The sequence below is a fragment of the Balaenoptera ricei genome, chromosome 2, assembly GCF_028023285.1.
Source record: "Balaenoptera ricei isolate mBalRic1 chromosome 2, mBalRic1.hap2, whole genome shotgun sequence".
NCBI classification, from domain to species: domain Eukaryota; kingdom Metazoa; phylum Chordata; class Mammalia; order Artiodactyla; family Balaenopteridae; genus Balaenoptera; species Balaenoptera ricei.
The window spans coordinates 174,191,877-174,214,943 of NC_082640.1; the positions used below are offsets into that span (position 1 = coordinate 174,191,877).

Genomic DNA, 23,067 nt, shown 5'->3' on the forward strand with positions numbered 1-23,067 from the left:
TCTGGGAGCCAGCCCTGAAGCTCCATAATCAACCTCTCAGTAACTAAGCAACCCCTAGCAGTTGAACCTACCTGGGTGGTTCATGGGACATATTTATATCAACAGAACATATTAACAATGAAGTTGTAATACATTTAAGCATAATGAAGAACAGAGAAGTGGGACATCACGTGGTCCCTGGCTTTGCAGGGCCTGCAATCTGACAGACAGGTAGAGCCCACTCATAGGGAACAATTGGGCCAAAGCAGTTGCCCAGCCACTTTGTCTAACAACAGCAGGAGGGATGACATTCCAGGCAGAGCCCTGAGTGCTCCCTCTGTTTGATGCCTGCAGTTGAATTTCTTAAACCTGGCCAAGATCTTGCCCCTGATTAATTCCAGTTCAGCAGCTTAACAAGAGGGATCCATCACTAGAATGGATGTAACAGACAAGAGGAGCAGCACAAGGACAGGAGGCATAGGAAACCTGTCCCACTAAAATGGGAGATTCACTGAAGTTCAGCTCAACTCTCCTTAACTAGTGCAACCTTTCCTGGAGAGCAATGCCCAACAAAATTTCAAACGTACCTAGCACTTGTATTTCTAGGAATTTATTCCACAGAGATATATCCACAAGCAGAGATATAGTTATAAGAGAATGCTCACACAGCAGTATTTGTAGGAATGAAAAATAACAGAAACAACGGAAATGACCAAAACAAGGAAACTAGCTAAAGAGAATAGTAAGCAACTATTTTTTTAATGTGGTGTGTGCTTTTATGTTCTTCTATTGTGAAGTGAAAAAAGCAAGTTAAAATAAAATAGGCATACTATGCACCCACTTTTCAATACAATGCTAGGCGTGTCTGTCAATACATAGGAAATTTTGGGATGATACACAAGAAACTGTTAATAATGGTAACTCCTGAGGAGTGGGACCCTTTGGTAGGGAGGGAGGGGATTTTACACCCAACTTTATACTTTTCTGGACCGTTTTAATTTTTTGACTATGTAAATGCATTATTTTCATAATTTAAATGGAGCAAATTTTTTTTTTTTAATTTAAGAAAAAAAGAATCCTGCATGTCACTTCCTCTGTGAATTCCTTCTGTTACCAACATCCCACTCCCAGTCTTCCCTCTTGGAACCTCGCTAGCATCTCCTACTTAATATTATTAGCAGCCTGATGATTTAGTCTTGATGGATTCTAATTCATTCCTGAGTTGGATTCTTAAGACAAAAGTAAAATTCAGCACTGGACACATCTCTGAACTTGCTCAAAAGGCAGCGGTTTGCTTCATAAACATCCTAAGCTAGCCCTCTGCACTTTACTTAGAATCCATCCACTACTGTATTGTCAGCCCAGTCCCCAAATACAAAAGAAAGTTCTACCTTGGAGGGCTTGTATCCAAACAGCATTACAACAGCAACTTTAAAGTCCTCTCTGCTTAGATAGCCTTTGTTTTCTTCATCGCATGCTTTAAATACCTAAAGAACAGTAAATATCTTTAGTTAATAAGACAGAAACCGTTTGTTCTATTATTACTAACTTATATTAAGTTTAGACCTCCCAAACCTAAAACTTAGCCAAGAGTAGGGCTGGGAAATGGAATTTCATTATCCTAATTTTAATCCTCAAGAAATCTTAATGTGCTGGGACTTCCCTGGAGAACCAGTGGTTAAGACTCCGAGCTTCCACTGCAGGGGGCACGGGTTCTAACCCTGGTCGGGGAACTAAGATCCCGAATGCTGCCCCCAGGGCCAAAAAGAAAAAGAAATCTTAATGTGCTAAAATTTACCCCCCAAAAAAGTGCAAACGACTTAATCGCTGGGTTAATTCCTTTAAACCATTCGGATAAATTCTACCCAAAATTCAATCCTAGAATTGGGAAGGTGAGGCAAAGGGGCTGGCTTTGAAAGTCGGGAGGAGAGATGGAGATGACAGGTTGTTATACACAGACTATGTCGCGGAGAAAAGAAGGAATTGGAAGTAGAACACTGGACAGGGATCCAGAAGCCTTGCAGCCCTAGCCTCGGTCATTAATCATGACACTTCGGAAGGACAGTCCAGCCCTTATCTCTGCAACAAAGCTGAGTGAGAGCCAGGAGGGGGTAACGGAAGTGAAAGTCCCGGGTCAAGTTAAAGTCGGAGACAGCCCTCCGGACACCTACTTCCACCCACTTCTTGTGTTCTGACGGGCTGGCTTCCCACATCCGCGGCCGGGCCCCGGCCTGGGAGAAAAACATCACGACAGTCACACGGGAGCCGGGACGCCTGAACTCGCGACCTCTGCGGCCTACGCCCGGTTTGCAGCGACCGCCCGCCAAGCTCCCCGCAGTTCAGGAAGCTGAACTTGGCCGGGTACCTCCAATGTCTTCTCCCATTGGACGGCCTGCGAGTCACTGGCGTTGACCCCGCAGTTCTATTGGCCAGAGACTTTGTTTAATAACGTTTCCTTGGAACAGCCTATGGCGGAGGGACTTCCAGGCCCGCCCCCAGCCTTGGCTCCGCCCCTCTCGTCCCTTTAACTCCTGGCGCGCGACCGTGGATCCCGCTCACCCAAGTGCTGTTTCAACGTGTTCTGCATGATTCTTTTCATTTTCTGCCCCCACACCTTGTAGTAAATTACTTTTGATAATTTTGATAATGGCACTATGCTAAACATTATAGGAGACACAAAAAGAGTGTGAACAAAGCATAAAAGTAACCAATCAAAACAAGACCGGGGCTCCCGTGCAGATCAGCAAGTCATTGGGATCGAGCCCTCCAGGGTAGCTACTGTGTCTGTTCCGTCCTCCCTATAAGCCTAGCACTGAGCACGGTACCTGGCACAAAACAGATTTTCAATAAACGAACCAAGTGAGCCCTTAGGACGTTTACCCCAAGTTATTTCATTCAGTCCTCTAGGAGAGGTGCCTGGTGTGAAGGAAACTCTGAGAATAATATCAACAGCACTGAGCCCAAATTGCACAGCAAACAGCCTTATTAAAGGCAAGGAATATGGCGAGGGTTCCGCTTTGCAAAGGAGCTTATCTCAGACCTCTCTCTTCTGACAAATCAGTAAGATTAAAAAGGCAACACACACACACAGGCACACGCCCCTGTTTCAACGAAGAAACGGGCATTCGAGGTTGAGTCTAAGGGAGCTCGTTTAACCTTTTATTTTACAGCAGGTTTTACAGTCCGCTCCCCCAGGAGAACCCACGCCTCCCGGGACACTGGTCTCAGCCCTCAGCTTCCTCGAACCTCTCAGGTGATCCTGTCTCTGCCTTTAAAATACCCACCCCCTCCCACCCCCCCGCCACACACACACCTCGAGCTCCGGGAGTCTGAAGCTATGAGAACCTCTGCAAAGGGGATAAGTTTTGCTAATTAACTACGGGAGAAGTGAGGGAAATTTCTTTTCCTCTCTCCCTCTTTTAGGAGACGCGCCAAGGTCTTCTCTCCGCCCCTTCCTGCGGGAGTGCCCCCTCAGCCCCTCATGACCCGGAGGGCTTTAGGACCCAGCTGCGGGCATCCCGGAAGGGGAAGGGGCAGGGCCACTCTGCGCGCGCCGCGGCCTGGAGCATTTGAAGCGCGCGCAGGCGCGAGTGGCGGCGGAGGGGCGGGGTCCCCGGGGTCCCCGGGTCCCCGGCGGCTGCGTGTTCTGGGGGCTTCAGGTGCGTGTTTGGAGGCCGCGGGTTCCGGGGCCTCTGGTGAGCGTTCGGCAACTGCCCGCGCTTTTGCTCCTTCCGGCCTGGAGCGCGGGCAACCGGCGTCCGGCGAATTCTTGAGTGCCCCGCGGGGCTGGAAGTGGATCCGGAGGGAAGCGGAGCATCTTGTAAAGACACTAGGTAGGGTCCCCTTCTGGGCCTCGGCTTCCTCCAGTAATAGTACCTCTTTGGCGTGAGCAGCTGCTGCTTGAGGAGACCAGAGTCCTGCTGGAGGGATCCCCCTCCGCGGATTCTTACTCTGGCTCCTCCACGTAGTAGGCAGATGGCCTGGAGAGTTAGTGCTAGCTAGCATGTTGGGCGCTTACTCTGTGCCAGGCACTTAACCTCTGTGTTTAGTCTCCCCATAAATGGAAACAGTTATGAGTGTGAAATGAGTGTATGCCCAGTAAAGGTGAGCGCACAGAAAAGTTAGCAGCTGTCCTTTCTTACTCAGTGTACCCCGGAATCAGCCCACTTCACTCCATTCCGACCGCCTTCATGAGCTACCAGAGTCCCTGCAGGAGCCGCCTCACTTCGACTTTTGTCTCCCTCCAAACCATTCTCCATACAGAGTTGTAGGGAACGTAATATTTTTAAAAAGGAGATCGGACCAAGGTACTCCCCTGCTTATTAAAAGGTACTCCCCTTAAGTGGAGCCTACTGTTCTTAGAATAAAATCCAGGATCTTTAACTTACTCCTGCCCACCCCCTTCATCCTGGACCACCTACCTGTCTTCCTTACCCAAATCTTTCTGTCTGTTTTTGGAGTTACTACAACCTTGTTCTGGTCTTTGCAGGTTGGGTTCCCTCACTTGGAATACTCTTTTTTCCCTCCCCCACTTTTATTTGGCTGATTCCTTTTCATCCTTCAGAGCTCACTTAAATGTTAAATTCAGGATAGTCTAAGGTAAGGGCATACCTGTTACTCTCTCATACCTGTAAAATATAATGAATATCTGTAAAGATATCTTGGCTTTTTTGGTTATTTTCGTTTGTGTCCATCTGTTTCTTTCTCCTTGAAATATAAGCTTTTCTAGGACAAATTGTTTCTATGTTGTTAATTTCTTATTCCCAGGGCTTGGCACATAGTAGCTGCTCAATAAATATTTTTCTAATGAACATACTCTGGGAGGTAGGTATGACACCCATTTACAGAGGAGGAAGTTGAGGCTCAGCAGTTAAGTAACTTGCCTAAGTGCACATTTACCACCTAGTAATGACTGGGTTTGAAATTGGAGTCATATTTGCCCACTACTGGCCACACCTGGCCTCAGTTGAGATTGACTCCCATGCCCTCCTGATGGTCTGCAAGCTCTATAAGAAGGGTCAGCTGGAAGCGTAAAAGAAATAGCCCAGCTGGGTCTGGGATGGTAGGGGGAGAGGAGGAGCTAGCAGCTTTAAGAGGAGTATCCATTTGCATCCACAGATTTTTTTTTTTAGTGTCTAATAGACACTCTAATGTTATGAGTTGGCATCTGGTGGTAGAATTTCTTTAGATTTTTACCCTCCTTGGCATTGTAGCTTAACGCAGTGTTCGCCAAATTTCAGTAATGTGGTCGGTTGCTTCCTCCCCAGTTTTGTCTCACTGTCAACATCTGTACTACTATTTGCTTAATATTTTCATTTGAACCCACTTTTACATAAACACTATCTTTAAGAAGTAAACTTCAGTTATTGTAAATGTAATGGAGCCATAAGATACCTTCTGTTGATGTTAAACCAAAGTGTTACTGCCTGCAGAAGAGCCCAAAGTCTGTTATTTGTTCAAAAGCAGGAATAGAGACATTTCAACAAACAGCTTTCTCCTTGATTAAACTGAGATATTGGATTGGAGTGGGAAAGGGAGGTACTTTCATGATGTAATGTTAGTTAATGTCAGGTCCCAGTCACCTCCGCTTTGGGAAATACTGCACTTTGCTGACCCACTGAATGTCAGATCTCAGAGTCAGCCCACCTGTGTTGTAATTCTGATCCTGGTGTCACCACTTACCCAGAGTGTGGTGTTAGACCTGTGCTGTGCGAGGCACTGCCCAGGGAAGACAAACCATGAACAAACAATTGAAGGAAAACACTTAGGTTCTGTCCTTGTAAAGCTATATGACTTGAGTATGAAAGCTGTCTGAGAATGCAGAGAGTCTGGGCCTGTGTGAGAGAGAGATGAAATTCTGATCCCGAAGCCAGATGCAGTCCTCCAAAGTAGAATCAGTTGCTGGTTAATCTTGGTGTTTACCAACAGCTCCCCTTCAACAGGCTAAGCGCCTTGACTGCATAGAGAGGCTGGTAACCTGCTAGGCTTAATGATTTGTTACAGTTTTATTAGCATATTATAAAGGTTTTTTTGCCTTTAATTGGTAAATAATCTCAGGCACATTTTGGATTGTGAGCAGATCCAAAATTTAAACCATGTATAGAGCAGACAAAAACTTTTTTTCTCTAGGAAATGTCTTTTTCAAAGCTTTATTTTTTACCCACTTGTCCTTTTTTGGAGGGAATTCTCTGTCCTCCTCCCCTCCCCCACCCCACATGTGGTTCTAGAAAGTGTAGATAATGATAAAACTGAAAAATTTAGAAATCTCCTAAATAGCTCACACAGTCACAAAAGACGAATAAATATTTTCCTTTCAGAGTTCTCAGGATTTTTGAATTCCATTTTATTTATACGTAATTGATCTGGGAAGAGGGGTGGTGGTGACCTCTAAGAGGTCTGTATACATCTCCTTTTCTCAGGCTGGGAGCTGAACCCTTTTTTCACCTAAAAACTCTTGAGAACCCTCTCTTTGCTTTAGGATGGGGCAGGAATCTAGGGAGAACAGCCTGAGGAATCCCAGTCGAAGATTCTATTACTCAGTGCCTAGCTTTAGAGCTGGTTTAGAATTCAGTGGAAGCTAGAGCTTACAGCAGAGTAGTTTTTCCAAAGATGGTTCTTTTGTTCTTAAATAATTTTTCAGTTGCAAACTAACCGACAAAATGGCTCCTTCAAAGTGAATTGTGATAGCAGTCTCCAGAGTCTAGAACACTAAGGGAACTTAAGTTTTAAAAAACCAGTCAAAACAAACAAAAAACTGAGCTGTTTAAGTAGGGGTTAAGTAGTAAGTCTGTCTTAACCTCTTTCATGGGAAAACCTGGTTCTCAGATCCTGTAAACTGTAACAATACAGTTCCAACAAGCTTGATTATCTGGTGTCTTAACCCTTATCGGATTAGAAACAATTTAGGGGGAAAAACCTACTCAGAGTTCAAACAGCCTCTAGAAGTGGGCTGAATACAGGGGGAAAGGACAGAGAACTTTTAGAAAACAAGACCTAGACAGAGTCTAGGGCCCCTATAAGTGTCTCCATCCATCTGTGGTCCCTACAGCTGTGGCTGCAAAACACTGTCCATGCCAGGTGGGCTTAATAGTGACCCTGGGCCATGAAGAATGGGTCAAATTATTGTGTAGATGCACTCTGCTTAAAAGCTTCTTGAAATGTGTAATTTACAGGAGAAACTTTATCTGACTTGGTCATTAATTGAAAAAGGTGAGAAGTTGTGCAAAGTGATAGATACCTTAAAAAAAATATACTTTTTAGCTTGAAACATGAAACTATATTCATTTGCAAGTCTTTCAGTGCAGAATTTAGCCTTTTTTAAGGAGTGGGGGTCATGCTGCAGTCTGTCCTATATCTGCACTCATAACAGGTCCTGCTTACGCTCTAGAGCAAACATGTAGACACTCTGTCCACAATCTGAGCACAGACTCTTGAGTCCTGTAATTTTCCTCGGGGTCTTGTACTAAAGTGTATTTTTGTTGTTGTTGTTTTTTTTTTAATCACACTAAGGAACTGTTCTTTAGTTATTTGGGAAATCTACTTAGATAGCCCTTTACCCTTGAATTGGTGACATTTTGTAGGTAAGAAAAGCAAAAGTTTCATCTGTTTTCCTCTTTTGAGAGCAAGAAAGTGGAAGTTAAACTGTGTGGTCTAAAAAACAAAGTAACGTTTTGCTTTAGTACAAGTTCTTTCTCTGCAGGTTTTCGTGGTTTGATTTAGGATTAGATAATCATTAAGTCAGTTGGGTCCTCATGGAAGCATCCCTAGATAATGTATATATAGAATTGATCATTTGATACTGTCTTGAGGATTTTGTTAAGCTTTATGGTAAGTAGCTTATCTTGGGGAAGTAAGAAGTAGTCCCTGAAGTCCTTTGGGCTCCCATACCTGGGTGAGGAATAGGTGATAAATTCCAATTTGACCTTAAAAGTATGAGCATAGTCAGAATTACTCCTGAAATTCCTTAAACTGACCTTAACCCCAAACACCTGTTGGAAGCTTCAGGGCTGAGAGTGGACATTTTTGTTTTGGACTTTGGCTCAACTCCATTTCCTCAGGCATTTAAGAACAAGGTCTAGGTGGAAAGACAAAGGGGGTGAAGCAGAAGGTAAGCAGGATTTTCGCCATCACTTTATTTGCCAAGTTCTCATGGCAGATTGTGGTGATGTGCCGTGAACACCTACAGAGCAGCTGATGTTAGTGACACGTCTTGGCATCTGGTAAGTGTCAGGTGTGCCGTATGTGTCCTAGAAGCTCAGGACACGGAATTTGAGAGCAAGAGAATGAGTGTGCCGGTGGCCTGGTGGATGGGAAATAACGAAATTTCCACCTTTCATTTCCAGAGGAAGTACAATGTCTCAGGAAGGCAGTTATGGGAGGTGGACGATATCCAGTAGTGATGAAAGCGAGGAGGAAAAGCCAAGACCGGACGAGCCGTCTACCTCTTTTCTCCCGCACGCTGAGCAGGGAGCAGCCACTGAGCCAAAGTACACCTGTTCCGAGGCTCGGAAAGCTGCCCACAGGAGGAAGATCGCACCCGTGAAATTCAGCAACGCAGACTCCGTTTCAGAAGCTTCACCTCCCAAAAGGCAGAAGGGCGGTTCCCAGGAGGACCTGGGCTGGCGTCTCTCCAGCAGTGAGGATGAGCTGCCACCAGAGACGCAGCAGAAGCGGGCTAAGGACACGGGGGTCAAAGAGGAGAAAGGCCTCCCTTCTCCCAGAGATGGGGCTGTCCCGGGAGCTGGGCATCACAGCCCCTCGGCCGGCCACGGGCTTGAAACGTCAGGGGAAGGCCAGGACATCTGGGACATGCTGGATAAAGGGAACCCCTTCCAATTTTACCTCACTAGAGTCTCCGGAATTAAGCCAAAGTATAACTCGGGAGCCCTCCACATCAGGGGTGAGTGAAGCCGGGGGTCCAGGAGCTGCACTTGTGGGGCTCCCCTCGAAAAACAGGAGGGCAGCCTAGAAGGGATCGCTAAGAACCCTCTGAACTTCTGTCAGGGGGAAAAAAAACCCATTTTGACAAGCAGACGCATTCGTTGGACAGCAAACTGTTTGCTTAGGTCAGGAAGCCAGCGGGTGTCTCCCAGAGCCCTGTAGGTCAACCTGTTGGCACCCCTTGCACAGTGCTTGGAATTACTTAACTTGTAATTTAAAGGTTAAACTTGGTCGCTGACACTTAATTAACCAAGTAGCCAGCCCTTGACAGCAATAGTTCTCTCTGGTCCCTGGACCGGCAGTGTGGGCGCCACCTGGAGCCTGTTGAACATGCAAATTCTCGGGCGCTTCTTCAGATTCCCAGCGCCAGACTCTGGGAGCCCGGCCCTGCAGTCTCCGTTAACAAGCCCAATCAGGTTTGAGAACCGTTGCTTGAAAGCCTGGTTTTACTTCCTGGCGCAGAAGCAAAACAAGAGTGCGCTGATTTTTGGTTGCTGTGGTTAGTCCTCAGGGAGTATCTGTGTGATATTGTGATGTATACAGATATTTGGTCTTCACTCCGTTTATAGTTGGGGTTTGGTTTTGGTTTGTGTCCCAGGTTCCTGAAATAGCTCCAAGGTAATGAAAGGTGAAAGGAGCATCTTTTGTTATTCCTAACAAGCCCCTTTCAGCCACACTGGAGTGGAGTGTATGTTAATGCGATGACTTTGGGAAAGCCCCTAGGAAGGGGGGTGCTAGTTGCCTGGGGAACCAGCCTGGTGATTAAAGCTGGAACTTTCCGCCCTAACTCCCACCTCCGGGGAGGGCAGGGGGGCTGGAGGTCGAGTTCACCGCTAAGGGCCACTGATTTAGTCAGTCTTGCCTGTGTAATGAAGCCTCCGTAAAAGACCCCTCACCAGAAGGGTTCACAGAGCCTCCAGGTTGGTGCGGAGGAGGAGGTGCCGGGCCATGATGCACCTGCAGAGGGCACGGCCACGCCCCGTCCCCCCTACCTCGCCCTGTGCATCTGGCTGTTTCTGAGTTGTATCCTTTTATAATAAGCTGGTAATCTAGCGAGGAAAGTGATTTTCCGAGTTCTGTGAGGCCTTGCAGCAAATTATCGAGCCTGCGGAGGGGATGGTGGCAACGCCCAATTTATAGCCGGTCGGTCAGAAGCACAGGGGGTCTGGGCCTGTGACTGGCATCTGAGGTGGGGGCAGTTCTGTGGGGTCTGATGCCGCCTCCGGGTGGATGGTGTCAGAATTGAATTCAGTTGTAGGACGCGCAGCTGGTGTCCGTGGAGAATCAGTCTGTGTGGGAACACCCCCCCCCCGCCCCCCTGCACTTGGTGCCAAAAGCTTTGCCTGCAGAGAGGAAACAAGCGTTTCCTTTGAGAGAACGGCAGGGCCCCTAGAATCCCAGACACAGGACCTGAATCCCAGCCTCACCACCTGCTTGCTGTGTTGGTAATTAACAAAGGACCTAACATTCTTCAAAATTTCAGTTCACTCACCTTTAAACTGGGGATCCAGGAAAAAGGGAGATAACACATGAAGTGCCCGGCACAGTATATTCACATGGCAGATACACAAAATAAACGTTGTCACCCTTATTTCACATTACCTTTCTTGCCCACATTCAAGAATAGATTGTGTTCACTGTTAATAGTGTTTTAATTATATATCCAATGGATAATCACATCTTATGTGGTGTATAAATGTTGGTATATTTAATTCCATACTATAAAGAGTTTGATTCTACAAGATGTTAGTTTTTCCTTTTTGCAAATGTCTAGGTGCTTTGCAGAAATACAAGGTAGATCTCAGTGTTTCATTTTATTTGAGAGAGATTGAAACAGGAAATAGAGAACTATGCAGGGTTTTGCTGTATATAATAAAGTGATAAAGACGGGATATTAGCACCAAGATATGGAAGAAGGAGAGGTAACGTGATAGGAGCTTTTATAGAGATTATCTCCTTTAATCCTCGAAACAGCCTTATGAGTAGATGTTACAGTTGTCCTGCTCGGATAGGTGACCGATCTGCAGAGAAGTTAAGTAACCTGCCCAAGGTCATAGAGCTGGTAGGCGGTAGAACTGGGATTTGAATCCAGGCATTCCAGCATCAGAATGCATGCTCTAAGCGTTTGGTGTACCCCTCCAGCAAAGGCCATAATTGTAGGTTGTTTAGAAGATCTCATGGAGGAAGAGGGGCCTCAGATGGGCCTTGAAAAATGGATACAATTTAGAAAGGTAGAAAGAGGAGCGGCAGTGGGGGCAAAATGGGGGCACCACGTTGCAGTTTCTCTCTTGATTGTGCAACTCTCCCTTTAAGGTAGGAGCTTCCTTAGAGGACTTTTTCGTTCTTTTAAAATCTTTGTACTCTGGCATTTATCTCTATGTCTGGAAGACAGGAGGCACTCAATAAATATGGGTCAAATAAGTGAACGAGCCCAGTCTGAACCCTCAGTGTTGGCTTGGTGGTTAGAGCGGAAGTGCTGGAGCCAGACTGTCTGTGTTCACGTCCCGACCGTGCCTGTCCCCAGCTGTGTTGCCACGTGCGGCCCCCTAAGGAGAGACTCCCCATCTACAACATGGGAACGACAGACCCCCACGGACAGAAAATGGCTGCGAGGAGTGAGAGTTAACACATAGAAAGTACCAGGACAGGGCCTGGCACCCGAAGGGTCCTGTCCAAGTGAGGCTGTTACAGTCGGTGGTGGCGATGAGGGTTGTGTGCTTCCTCTCAGGGTGTAGAGACGTGGCTTTCTGTTTTCTCTGAAGTCAAGCCTGAGTGGGTGCAAGGTGGGCCCTCCTTAGAGATGACCTGGGTGCTAGAAATATGAGCTTGGAGCTGCGGGGGGCCTCTGCCCTCCCTCCACGGGAAGCAAGAGCCCTCAGGCTCCAGAGAGCTGTCTTGCTAGTCCCAGACTGGGGAGGTTTCCTGGCGAGAGACTTCAATGAGTACTTGGAGGAGGTAAAAAATTAAGAGATCTGGAAAGAGGAAGGACACACATCGTTATTATTGTCCTTATTGGCAGTTTGTAAAATTGCCCAGTCATCCAGTACTGAAGTTGTAGATCTTGATTTTCCATTATGTTTGGTTAAATAATACTGATACATAATAAATATTATTAAATAGCCCAGGGAAATTTTCTCTTGAATTTTATGGAACATTAGAGTCTAGCCTTGTAGTACCTTTTCAGTGCATCATTTTCTAAGCCAAATTCTCGTCAGTGACTATTTAATAGGTCAGTTGTGATGATTATTACTAGATAGTCTTTATCAAAAATATGAATTAGATATAAATGTTTTGTCTCCCCAGATATTTTATCTCCTCTATTTGGGACACTTGTTTCTTCAGCTCAGGTGAGTTTACAGTTTTTTCTTTGGACGAAAGGGGCAAATAACTCTGTAAGAAAGTGAGCAGGGGGACCTGTGGGCCAGTCCTGTGCAGGGTCCCTGAGATGGCACTTACCTGGAGGCTGGCACCAAACGCCGCAGCTGTGGGATCCATCAGCCTGGAATGTGGATGCACGATCACTGGGGCTTCTGACTCTCGATTGGGCCATAAGGACTGGCCAGGAAGTCACTCTGGAAATTCCAACCTGAGGGACTTCTCTTTGGGACACTAATCATCTCACAGGACTCTGGTGCAACTCCCTGGGAGTGTGGGTAGAGAGGTGAAGGCCATGTCAAGTTTGATTTGATTTAGAGAAGTAAATGAGAAATTTCCTACACCCTCCAAAGAGAAGTGAGTAGAAGTTATGGATGTGGGTACATCTGCATGTTTGATTGACGTGTTTGATTGGCAGCTCTCCTGCTTGACAGAGCTGGTCCCTTTGCATTGATAAATCACCTTAATGTGCCAGGCTCTCCAGCAAATAGAACAAGGTCTTGTGCCTCAAGAAGGCAAAGCTTTCTGTGTGCTCCATGTTCTGCTTGGTGGCGGGAATCCTGGTCTCCAGATGGAACGTGGGGTGAATTTGTGTGTGTTCTCCTGGCTAGATTGAGTCAGTATGTCCAGGAGGAGGTCCAGGGATTACCCAGGCCTGGGGAGGACCCCCGTGGGTAAGTCTAGTCCAGAACCTGTAATCAAGATGTAATTGTCCTAAGCCTAGTGAATGTCCAGTCGCAGATGCCTGTTTACAAAGCTAGCTCATAAGTTAGGCTGAAAGGAAATGTTCTTTTCCAAAAGTCCTTTTTATAACCATCTAGGGGGAAAGGGATAAATTGATAAGCCCCATTAATCAGAGGACTCTTAGAAATAATGTAAAAAGACTCAATTTACAAATACAAATGCTGCCAAAGCATGCAGAGGTAATTTTCTGTTTTCTCAGGCACTCCTGCACTAATTCAGAACCTTTGACTGGTGTATTCCCTTCAAGATGTATTTTAGGTTTGTTTATGAGTATTGTAGCAAATTGTCCATGTTTATACATAATATATGTAGTTCATCATTAGAGTTTCTTTGAATTCAATAACCAAACACTTCTCCTTATAGACTGCTTTTCTGAATTGCCCGTGACTTCTTTTCTTCCCCCCATCCAGTTTAACTACTGCTTTGATGTGGACTGGCTCGTAAAACAGTATCCACCAGAGTTCAGGTGAGTTCCGCAGAGTGATGGATGACGTCCTAACTGTAATGCAGCCTTAAAACACACGATTTGTGTTTCTCAGGCAGCTGCCATGCATCTTCTTTGAATATTTCTTTTGGAACTATTGAAATCATAAAAACGTTAAGTTATACTGGGAAAACAGCATTTTTTGATATATTCTAACTAATCACAAGCCTTCCTAATACAGATTTTAGCGTGTCCTTCTGTTCTGTCCAGAAGTAGATTAGGACAAATTTCAACCCAAATAAAAGAATTTTAGGTCCAACGTTAGTATGAAGGAAAAGGTCACTGCCACCTGCGTTCTCGACCTATAAGCATGCCATGCTTCACTGGGCACATCAATGCTGTTCTTTTTTTGAGACTCTCTTGTTTCACAAGTGATTTTTCATGTAGCTTAGGAGTTAATGCAGGGGTCATAGGGCCTTCCCTTACCCAGATTATGGAAGTGATGGGTTTTCAGTCTGTCTGCCTCATATTAGGCAGTGCAAACCAAATAAATATGGCATCCCATGGTGACATGCCACCTGTCCCATTTCTAACACATTGACGTGGCAGAATCCCATAACAGCAAGTAAGGTGTAGGAATACACATGCAGGAAAATGGCTGTCAGCGTCCTCAAAGTCCATGGTGCATTTAGCACATCAGATTGTGGGAACCTTCATTATTAATAATAGATAAAATGCTGGGAGTTCCCTGGCAGTCCAGTGGTTAGTACTCGGTGCTTTCATTGCTGTGGCCCAGGTTCAGTCCCTGGTTGGGGAACTAAGATCCTGCAAGCCACGAGGCACAGCCAAAAATAATAATAGATAAAATACTGTTGAAATTTCCCAAGCAGCTTTGGCACTCAAGGGCTCATATTTGACCTGTGACACGTAAGATTAGTTTTAGCTGCATGTAACAGAAAAGTAGAAATAACAGTGGCTTAAACAAGAGAGAGAATAATTTCACCACCCTATTCAAAGTACTGGATGATGCCCACCCACATTAGGGAGGGCGATCTGCTTTGTTGAGCCACCGATTCAAATGGTCATCTCCTCCGCAAGCACCCTCACAGACACACCCAGAAATAATGTTTTATCTGGACACCCTTGGCCCAATGAAGTTGACACACAAAATTAACCATCACACTGCCGTTTTGTGATAGTTTTTAGAACACCAGTAAATCTGAAGTGATTAATGAGGACTTCAGCTTCTGTCAATAATGTTTAATCTTTTATTTTTTAAAAAGACCTGATAATCTGATTACAGGAATTGTTTCTAGGTAACAGATGCATGATTATCTCTTACATTATTCTCTGTAGTGTGTTTCTAGTTGTAAAATAGAAAATTTTTTCCAAATAGAAACAAACCGGGAAGGTGTGTTTCTTAGTTTTATTTTACCTAACATGTTAGAATAAAACTATCGGGCTTAGGGGTTAGGGATCCGTCCTGGACGTGCCTTTTCTGTCCTGTTTCTTTTTAGTTGAGTGTTGTCCCTTCATGTGTGGCAGAGAATCATTCTGCACGTGATTGATAATTGTGGAAGTTGTTCATCTTGCTTGATTGCTTGTTGGAGAAAAATCCAATTTTTGTTCTGTTGGGAGAGCTTATAAAGCTATATTGATTTCTAAGGATTATCTCGCTTTGAATTAACCAGAGTAGATCATGGTTCCTTTAAAAGCCTTTTTAATCTATTCCTGTAGAATGTTTTTATATTGTCCTTTTGAATTTAAAAATAGGGCATTTTCCATGTGCATTCGGCTCTGTTTCATTGAAATATCACCACCTATTAGTGAAACTACATGCTGTGGGCCTGGGCCCCTTCACTTGTATCCTGGGCATCTGGTGCAGGACCTTGCTCACAGTAGGGGTTTAACATACGGCTAGTGAGGAAGGGTCTACTGTTTGGGCCAAGAGAAGGGAAAGAAAAGGGTATCATACTAGATAACGATGACTGTATATCTTTTAGTCTATCTGAATTTAAACATATTAACACAGAGCTGAGGATGTGCCCTTTAGGACCAAAGAAGATAATTACTCGAGGACTTTCTTGAGTCACAGCCCCTCCGGGTCACAGCAGAGCTTCAGGCTCAGGCCACGGGGCTCCATTATAAAGGTAACCAGTTACCGAAGGTTAATCGGTCACTGTCCTGTGCTGGCCCCGTACTCAGTCACCACACAGGCCAGAAACAGATGTCGGTGGTCAGCGACCCTTAACTGGGCGCCAGTTCAGCTTCATGAATGATGGATTTTAAATACTCCTGATCCCTTTTTCAGGAAGAAACCAATCCTGCTCGTGCATGGTGACAAACGCGAAGCAAAGGCTCACCTACATGCCCAGGCAAAGCCTTATGAAAACATTGCCCTCTGCCAGGTAAGCCGCTCATTGCCCTTCGAGATCATGCTTAGTCTGAGAGTTGGAAGGAAATTGAGACCTTGAGTCTATCCACCCACCTAATGCGGGAATCCTCTCTCCAGCGTCACCCACAGACATCTGTCCAGCCTTGGCTTAAACGCTTCCTGAAGTAGCTCATCCTATTGTGGGTAGCCCTCATGGTTGAAAGATTTTCCTTTATGTTAACCTGATATCTCTGTAATTAGTCAGGGTTCTCCAGAGAAACAGAACCAATGCGGGGGGGGGGGGGGTGTGTGTGTGTGTGTCTGTCTGTGTGTCTGTCTGTCTGTGTGCGTCTGTCTGTGTGTGTGTGTCTGTCTGTCTGTCTGTCTGTGTGCGTCTGTCTCTGTGTGTGTCTGTGTGTAGAGAGAGATTTATTTTCAAAGAACTGGCTCATGTGATTGTGGAGGGTGGCAAGTCCAAAATCTGCAGGGCAGGCTGGAGACCCCAAGAAGCACTGATGTTGCAGTTTGAGGCCAAAGACCGACTGCAGCCTCATTCCCCCTTCCTGCAGGGAATCAGTCTTTTTTTTATTTCTTTTCCACTTTTCAACAGACTGACTGAGGCTCACAAACATTCTGGAGGATAATCTCCTTTACTCGAAGTCCACTGATTGAAATGTTAATCTCCTCAGAAAATACCTTCACGGCAACATCTGACCAAATATCTGGGTGCTATGGCCTAGCCAGGTTGACACACAAAATCTTCTTCCTCTGCCTTCTACGTTGGTCCTAATTTTCCCTCTCTGGAGCCACATAGACTAAGTCTCCTCCTTGCACGTGTCAGTGATTCTTGTATCTGAAGTCATCTGTTTTGTCCCCCTAGTTTTCTCATTCAGGTTCAAGCGTTCACTTTCTTCAGTTGTACCTGGTATATCAAGGGTTCCCTATCTTTCCCCAACCTGCCACCCCTCTGGTTGTATCTATTTTGTCCACGTTCCTGTGGAAACGGAGGTTTCAGCATTATTGAGCAGGTTTTTTGGATTCAATTCAGCGGCAGTTTCTTTCTCTGAAGGCAGCCTAAAACTGGTAGTTTTTATTGTGACAACTTATCCAACTTACATTAGCTGCCATTGACATTTCACCCATAGCCCTTAGTTCTTTTGCACAAGAACCACTCAATACTGGAGAGACCCATAGATCAGAAGCAGACCTGTTAGAAAACTACCTCGCGAGTTGTATGCTGCATGTGGTCCTAGTCCGATGAGGGGCGTTAAGTGGTCTCATAACAGGCTTGGTTTGCTGGGACCAAAGCAGAGAAGAGGCGAAGAAAAGGCTGTTTCTTTATATATTCCCATAATTTTGTCCTGATACTACTTTCCAGTCAGTTCATGGAAATACAGTGTGACCAGTGAGTCTTGGAGTTTCCTTAGGACTCATTGTTCTAGACTCCACATCTGAAAGGATCTTTTTATGTGTGGCATTTTGTGTAAGAAGCAGGCAAACTGGGCGGGGAGGGGAGGCAAGGGGGTAGCATGGAATTCAGAAAATGTTTACATTTATGATTTCCTTCCTGTGGTGGTTCTGAAGTGGCTGGTGTAATATTCACCTTTTCCTATTTGAGCAAGTCGGTCAGTCCATTCATGAGCAGCTTGATGAATGATTCTTTCATGGCCCTTTTCTCTCCTGGCCAATAGCTTAGTGAAATTGGCTCAGGATTTCTGCTCTTGGAGTACAGAGACAAGAGTGAATTACATAGAACCTAATTATTTTTCTTTTCCATTTTCCTTCTAACGTCCTTTTTCCTCCATCCATACAAGGTAAAAGAACTCCAACTCACGTTTTATCACTTCTTCTAGCTATAGAATATTATCTATGTGTGTATGCGTATTTTTTTAAAGATTAAAACAGTGAGAAATCTCAACCTGATCAATTTTAAACCCGTCTCACAACATTTTTCCTGTGATGTAACTCACTGTACTTTATGTAGTTGGAGTTTTAAATTATTCCATCTCTTTACCCATCCTGTTTGCAGCTCACCTTCTACACAAGATATGCCTTTGCTTAGCAGTTGCCTAAAATCCCCTTGTTTTGCATTTGTTTCCAAAGACAGAAGAGGTTAAACTGCAATAGGATAGCACTTATCAGACTAATAGTGGGCAGAAAATAAAATAACATGGGAATCCTGAAAACCAGAGATAAAATCAATGGAAATACAAAGTGTTTTTCAAATGTACTGAAAAGTTTAGGAGAGGTGGTGGCAGGCCTAGTGGCATGCTTCAGGCAAACCACTAGAGGGTATAACGAGCCCTGTCTTCCAGACCTCGTGTGAAGAGCCTCCGTAAGCTCCCAGCTCTAGTCTGAGGGACATGGTGATTGCCCCATCCTGACTTATTGAAATACCTTTATATCTTGTCTTTTTTTTTTTTTTAAAGGAATTCCTTTATTTTTATTTATTTATGGCTGTGTTGGGTCTTCGTTTCTGTGCGAGGCCTTTCTCTAGTTGCGGCAAGTGGGGGCCACTCTTCATCGCGATGCGCGGGCCTCTCACTATCGTGGCCTCTCTTGTGGAGCACAGGCTCCAGACGCGCAGGCTCAGTAGTTGTGGCTCACGGGCCCAGCTGCTCCGCGGCATATGGGATCTTCCCAGACCAGCGCTCGAACCTGTGTCCCCTGCACTGGCAGGCAGACTCTCAACCACTGCACCACCAGGGAAGCCCTATATCTTGTCTTTAAAATGAATTTTTGAATTTTTTTTTAGCAACATAGTGTCATTTGACTAAGCTGGGTCACGTTAAGTCAAAGAATAAGTGGATGCTGACAGTTTTCCCATTTTGCACACCTGGTGGTCCAGGTTCAGACTTCCTGGGTTCTGTCCCAGCTCTCTACCCGCTAGCTGTGTCATTCTGGGCCCATCACTTAACCACTTAAAGCCTCATTTCTTCATCTTTAAAATGAATTACTAATACTGTATCTCATAGGGTTATTGGGCAAAGAATTTGGTGCATTTGCCAAAAAGAAGCACCCATTAAATATTATCTATTGCAATTATTATCATCCTTGCTTTTGTGCTTAGACTTGCCCAAAAGCACACAACAAATCGCAAAACTAAACTCAGAAGCCAAGTTTTTTGACCATTGCTTTTTCTGAGCTAAATATCAATTTACAGAGTGACAGTCTTCATTCTAATTTTGTAATTTAAAGACGTGAAATACTGGGATTAACATATACACACTACTATATATAAAATAGATAACCAACGAGGAACTACTCTGTGGCACAGGGAACTATACTCAGTATTTTGTAGTAACCTATAAGGGAAAAGAATCTGAAAAAGAATAGAGATATATATGTATCAATATAACTGAATCACTTTGCTGTACACCTGAAACTAACACAACATTGCGTTAATTTTTTTTTAAAGAAAGACATGAAATGCACTTTCCTGCTCACTCTTCTGTGGGCAGACCACGCAAACGCGTGCCAGTCTGTGAGCAGCCCGAACACTGAGTTTACAAGGGTAGTGAACTTGGCCACCCGTCCGTGAGCATCCCCAAGACAGGAGCTATGTCATCCTCACCTGTGTATTCCAGTTGCCATTGCTTCCCCCAGCAGACAGGCCCATCTGTAGAGAGTGGGCAGGGGGGCTCTTTGATTTTAATAGCACTTGCTTCCATTTGTAGAGTGCTTACCCCGTGCAGCTCCTTTTCCTAAGCGTTCTATGTGTACTTTTCTCATTTATTCCTAACAACTCCCTGAATCTCCTAACAGTACCCTCATTTCAAAGAGTAGAAAGATGAGGCATAGAGATTCAAGTATTTTCCGAAGTCATACATAGTTGTGAAGATAGGATTTGTGTCCATACACAGAATTCCTAGCTGGTAAGCTATTCTTGACATCTCTATTTATTTTAACTTTTTCATCTTGAGGCCTAACCAAGGTCTTGCTATACTGGATGTGAGATAAAATGTTTTACTTCCCCACCTACGCCCCACCCATTTGTTTGTAAAGGTATCATTTTAAAACATGAAAAATGGATTTAATATATTTATTTTCAGCATCTTCTATGTTATAAATGTGAGAAAACTTTTAACATCATAATGTCTCAATACTGCCACCACTTTCAATGTTTCTTTTAAATATGCTTTGAAAACTTTTTGTGTGTATTTCTGTATAAGCCAAATATCTAATTTTAAAACGTTGCATAGAGTCTCATTTGTTTTTACTAGTTTTCTGGCATCTAAAGCAATTAGGCTTCTCACTTCTAATTACTGTAATTAAAAATGCAATATGTATTGAATCATTTTGGGTAACAAAAAAGAAGTTGTTTTTTAAAAAATGAACCTCACTGGATGCTATTCTAAAAGCTGTTTTGAATCTACAAACAATAAATGTTGGAGAGGGTGTAGAGAAAAGGGAACCCTCATACACTGTTGGTGGGAATGTAAATTGATATAGCCACTATGGAGAACAGTATGGAGGTGCCTTAAAAAACTAAAAATAGAACTACCATATGACCAGCAATCCCACTGCTGGGCATATACCCTGAGAAAACCATAATTCAAAAAGAGTCATGTACCACAGTGTTCATTGCGGCTCTATTTACAATAGCCAGGACATGGAAGCAACCAAAGTCCATCGACAGATGAATGGATAAGGAAGATGTGGCACATATATACAATGGAATATTACTCAGCCATAAAAAGAAACGAAACTCAGTTATTTGTAGTGAGGTGGATGGACCTAGAGTCTGTCATACAGAGTGAAGTAAGTCAGATAGAGAAAAACAAATACCATATGCTAACACATATATATGGAATCTAAAAAAAAAAAAAAAAGGTCATGAAGAACCTAGGGGCAAGACGGGAATAAAGACGCAGACCTACTAGAGAATGGACTTGAGGACGCAGGGAGGGGGAAGGGTAAGCTGGGACAAAGTGAGAGGGTGGCACGGACATACATACACTACCAAATGTAAAATAGATAGCTAGTGGGAAGCAGTCACATAGCACAGGGAGATCAGCTCGGTGCTTGTGACCAGCTAGAAGGATGGGATAGGGAGGGTGGGAGGGAGGGAGACGCAAGAGGGAAGAGATATGGGGATATATGTATATGTATAACTGATTCACTTTGTTATAAAGCAGAAACTAACACACCATTGTAAAGCAATTATACTCCAATAAAATGTTTAAAAAAAATTAAAAAATAAAAGCTGTTTTGGCGATCAAGGGCTTGTCCACTAGAGGGCAGTAAAAACTTTAAAAGCAAAAAAAAGTTGACCTGAATCTTTTCTAATTTAATTTTCAATAGATAGGGGTATTATTGAGTTTTTAAAAAACAAGTAACTTGACCTCTTTTTTATCCTAGGCAAAGTTGGATATTGCATTTGGAACACACCACACGTAAGCAATTTTTATGAAATGGGGGAGGGAGGATATGAGTTTAATATGTCAAAGGATGCTCTTCAGAAATCGCCCTTAGAGGGACTCACATGTGATGATTTTGCTGAGGGAAAAGCTGTCAGTTAGGAAGCAGAGGAAAAGGAGTTGTTTCTGAACAGCCTTAAGACCAAGTACCAGGACTCTGGCTCTGGACATTAAAGTCTGAATCTGTGATGCAGTTTCTGCTTTCTCTTGAGGGCGTTCATTATAGCCGACTGAGGGGGATAGATTGTGGTCCGCGGTTACGCATGACTGTACGTGCGGTAGTCACATGCCTATGGATTCCACTACTTTAAAGAAGGTCTTGTGAATTTTATAAGATTCTGAGTTGCATCAAATAGAATATTGTTGGGTCAACTCTGTGCTGTGATTGAAAGAAAAACTGTTTCACAAGAAGTTGTCATCTTGAGAGGCTGGTACGTGTCCCTGCTTCAAGACATCTCAGAAAATTCTCTGAGGATAATTTCTGAGACATTGCCAACGACAGACAGGAGAAACTTTTCTCTTACTTCCTACTTGATACATATCAGCTTGACTCCTGTTTTATTTGAGTCTTACTGTTTTATGGAGCCCTTTTACATAATTGTTCTCTAGCTGAGAAAAGAATAAGACATGGTTGCCTCGATTTCAGTATTTTTGTAAATCGTATGTCTCTAGAAATATGTCACACTCAAAAGAGTGTGACAAAGCCTTATCTTTCTTCTAGGCCAGCAGTGGAAACAGGTAGCCTGCTGCTTCAGGCATGTCCCTTTGGGTATCTGTCCCTAAGCCAACAAGGAATCTCATGGGAGGAAGTGTTTGCCCCAAGTCTTGCAGTGACCACTGTTTTCCTGATATTACGCCAAAAACGAGGGCATATGTTCATCATTCTCTTTGTAAGCTTAAAGCTATATTTTGCCAGTCTGTCTCCAGAAAGGAACCAGAGCAGAAAGCACTGAGCCACTTTGTGAAAGGATACCTATCAAGCATACATTATCTGGTTTTAGGTGCTCTTGTGTAAATGTTGCTGCATTTACCAACCACCTCTAATTGGTAACTTTGGTGTAATGGAGGGTTGTTGAGAGTGACCTCAAGCACCTACCTAGCTGGAGTATCAGGCACAGAGCTCACAGAATGCTAATTTCAGCAAAGGATACAAAATAGCACTGAATAGGCTGAGTCAGCATCTTAGGCTCCTGTAGCTGCACCACGTGGGAGATGCTGATGGGCGGCAGTAGTCAGCCGTCCTGGGTAGAGATTCTGCCAATAAAGTGTCGCACCAGATGGATCCTTGTCCCCCACCCTTAGCTGGAACCCTAGCCTAAATACCTTACTGATTCCAGAATACATTCAGCAAGCCCTGTTTTGGATCCTGGGCATGATTTGCTAGACCTGCAGTGCGGGATTCCTGTGCAGGGCACACGTTCTGTGCCCACAGCCAGCGTTTCTTGGGCGTATTCACACTGCACTTAATATGCTAGCGAGTCATAGGAGAGCCTGGGTCCGGGGAGGGACTGAGTGCTGGGCTGGCCCAGATCTGACACAGTAGCATTTGAGGGGGGCAGGGCTATCCTTTTTTTTTTTTAATGCTATTCAAAAAATTACTTGGTCCTTTGTCTTCATTTTATAGACTAGAGCCCCCAAGTAGGTAGGCAGTTTTCCTCCAGCCAGTGTTGGAGACAGGACTAGAACTGTTTATTTTTGCTTAAGTTCTTAATTTACTTTTGTTGTTTCCTCACTGCTAAAATTAAGTCTGTTTCCTTTGGCGCACACACACACACACACACACACACACACACACGCTTTGCAAGTCCATT

The 23,067-nt window shown here is 44.3% G+C and overlaps 2 protein-coding genes across 9 annotated transcripts in view; one reads left to right on the forward strand and one right to left on the reverse strand.

The window, feature by feature from the left end:
* Positions 1-2,335, reverse strand: part of EFCAB11 (EF-hand calcium binding domain 11) — a 165,720-nt gene extending 163,385 nt beyond the window's left edge. For all 7 annotated transcript variants that reach the window (XM_059914814.1, XM_059914815.1, XM_059914812.1 and 4 more), the window contains exons 1-2: positions 2,151-2,335; positions 1,371-1,466 (exon numbers count right to left, since the gene is read on the reverse strand). In XM_059914814.1, the coding sequence (XP_059770797.1) occupies positions 1,371-1,466; positions 2,151-2,225 (171 nt within the window). In that variant the 5' untranslated portion in view covers positions 2,226-2,335. The remainder of the gene's footprint in view (positions 1-1,370; positions 1,467-2,150) is intronic.
* Positions 2,336-3,522: 1,187 nt separating this feature from the next.
* TDP1 (tyrosyl-DNA phosphodiesterase 1) overlaps positions 3,523-23,067 on the forward strand; it is a 74,511-nt gene continuing 54,966 nt past the window's right edge. The window contains exons 1-6 of one of the 2 annotated variants that reach the window (XM_059915816.1): positions 3,523-3,812; positions 8,322-8,878; positions 12,223-12,266; positions 13,449-13,504; positions 15,774-15,870; positions 21,198-21,232. In XM_059915816.1, coding sequence (XP_059771799.1) covers positions 8,332-8,878; positions 12,223-12,266; positions 13,449-13,504; positions 15,774-15,870; positions 21,198-21,232 — 779 coding nt within the window. In that variant the 5' untranslated portion in view covers positions 3,523-3,812; positions 8,322-8,331. The remainder of the gene's footprint in view (positions 3,813-8,321; positions 8,879-12,222; positions 12,267-13,448; positions 13,505-15,773; positions 15,871-21,197; positions 21,233-23,067) is intronic. The other variant, XM_059915817.1, reaches the window with a different exon arrangement.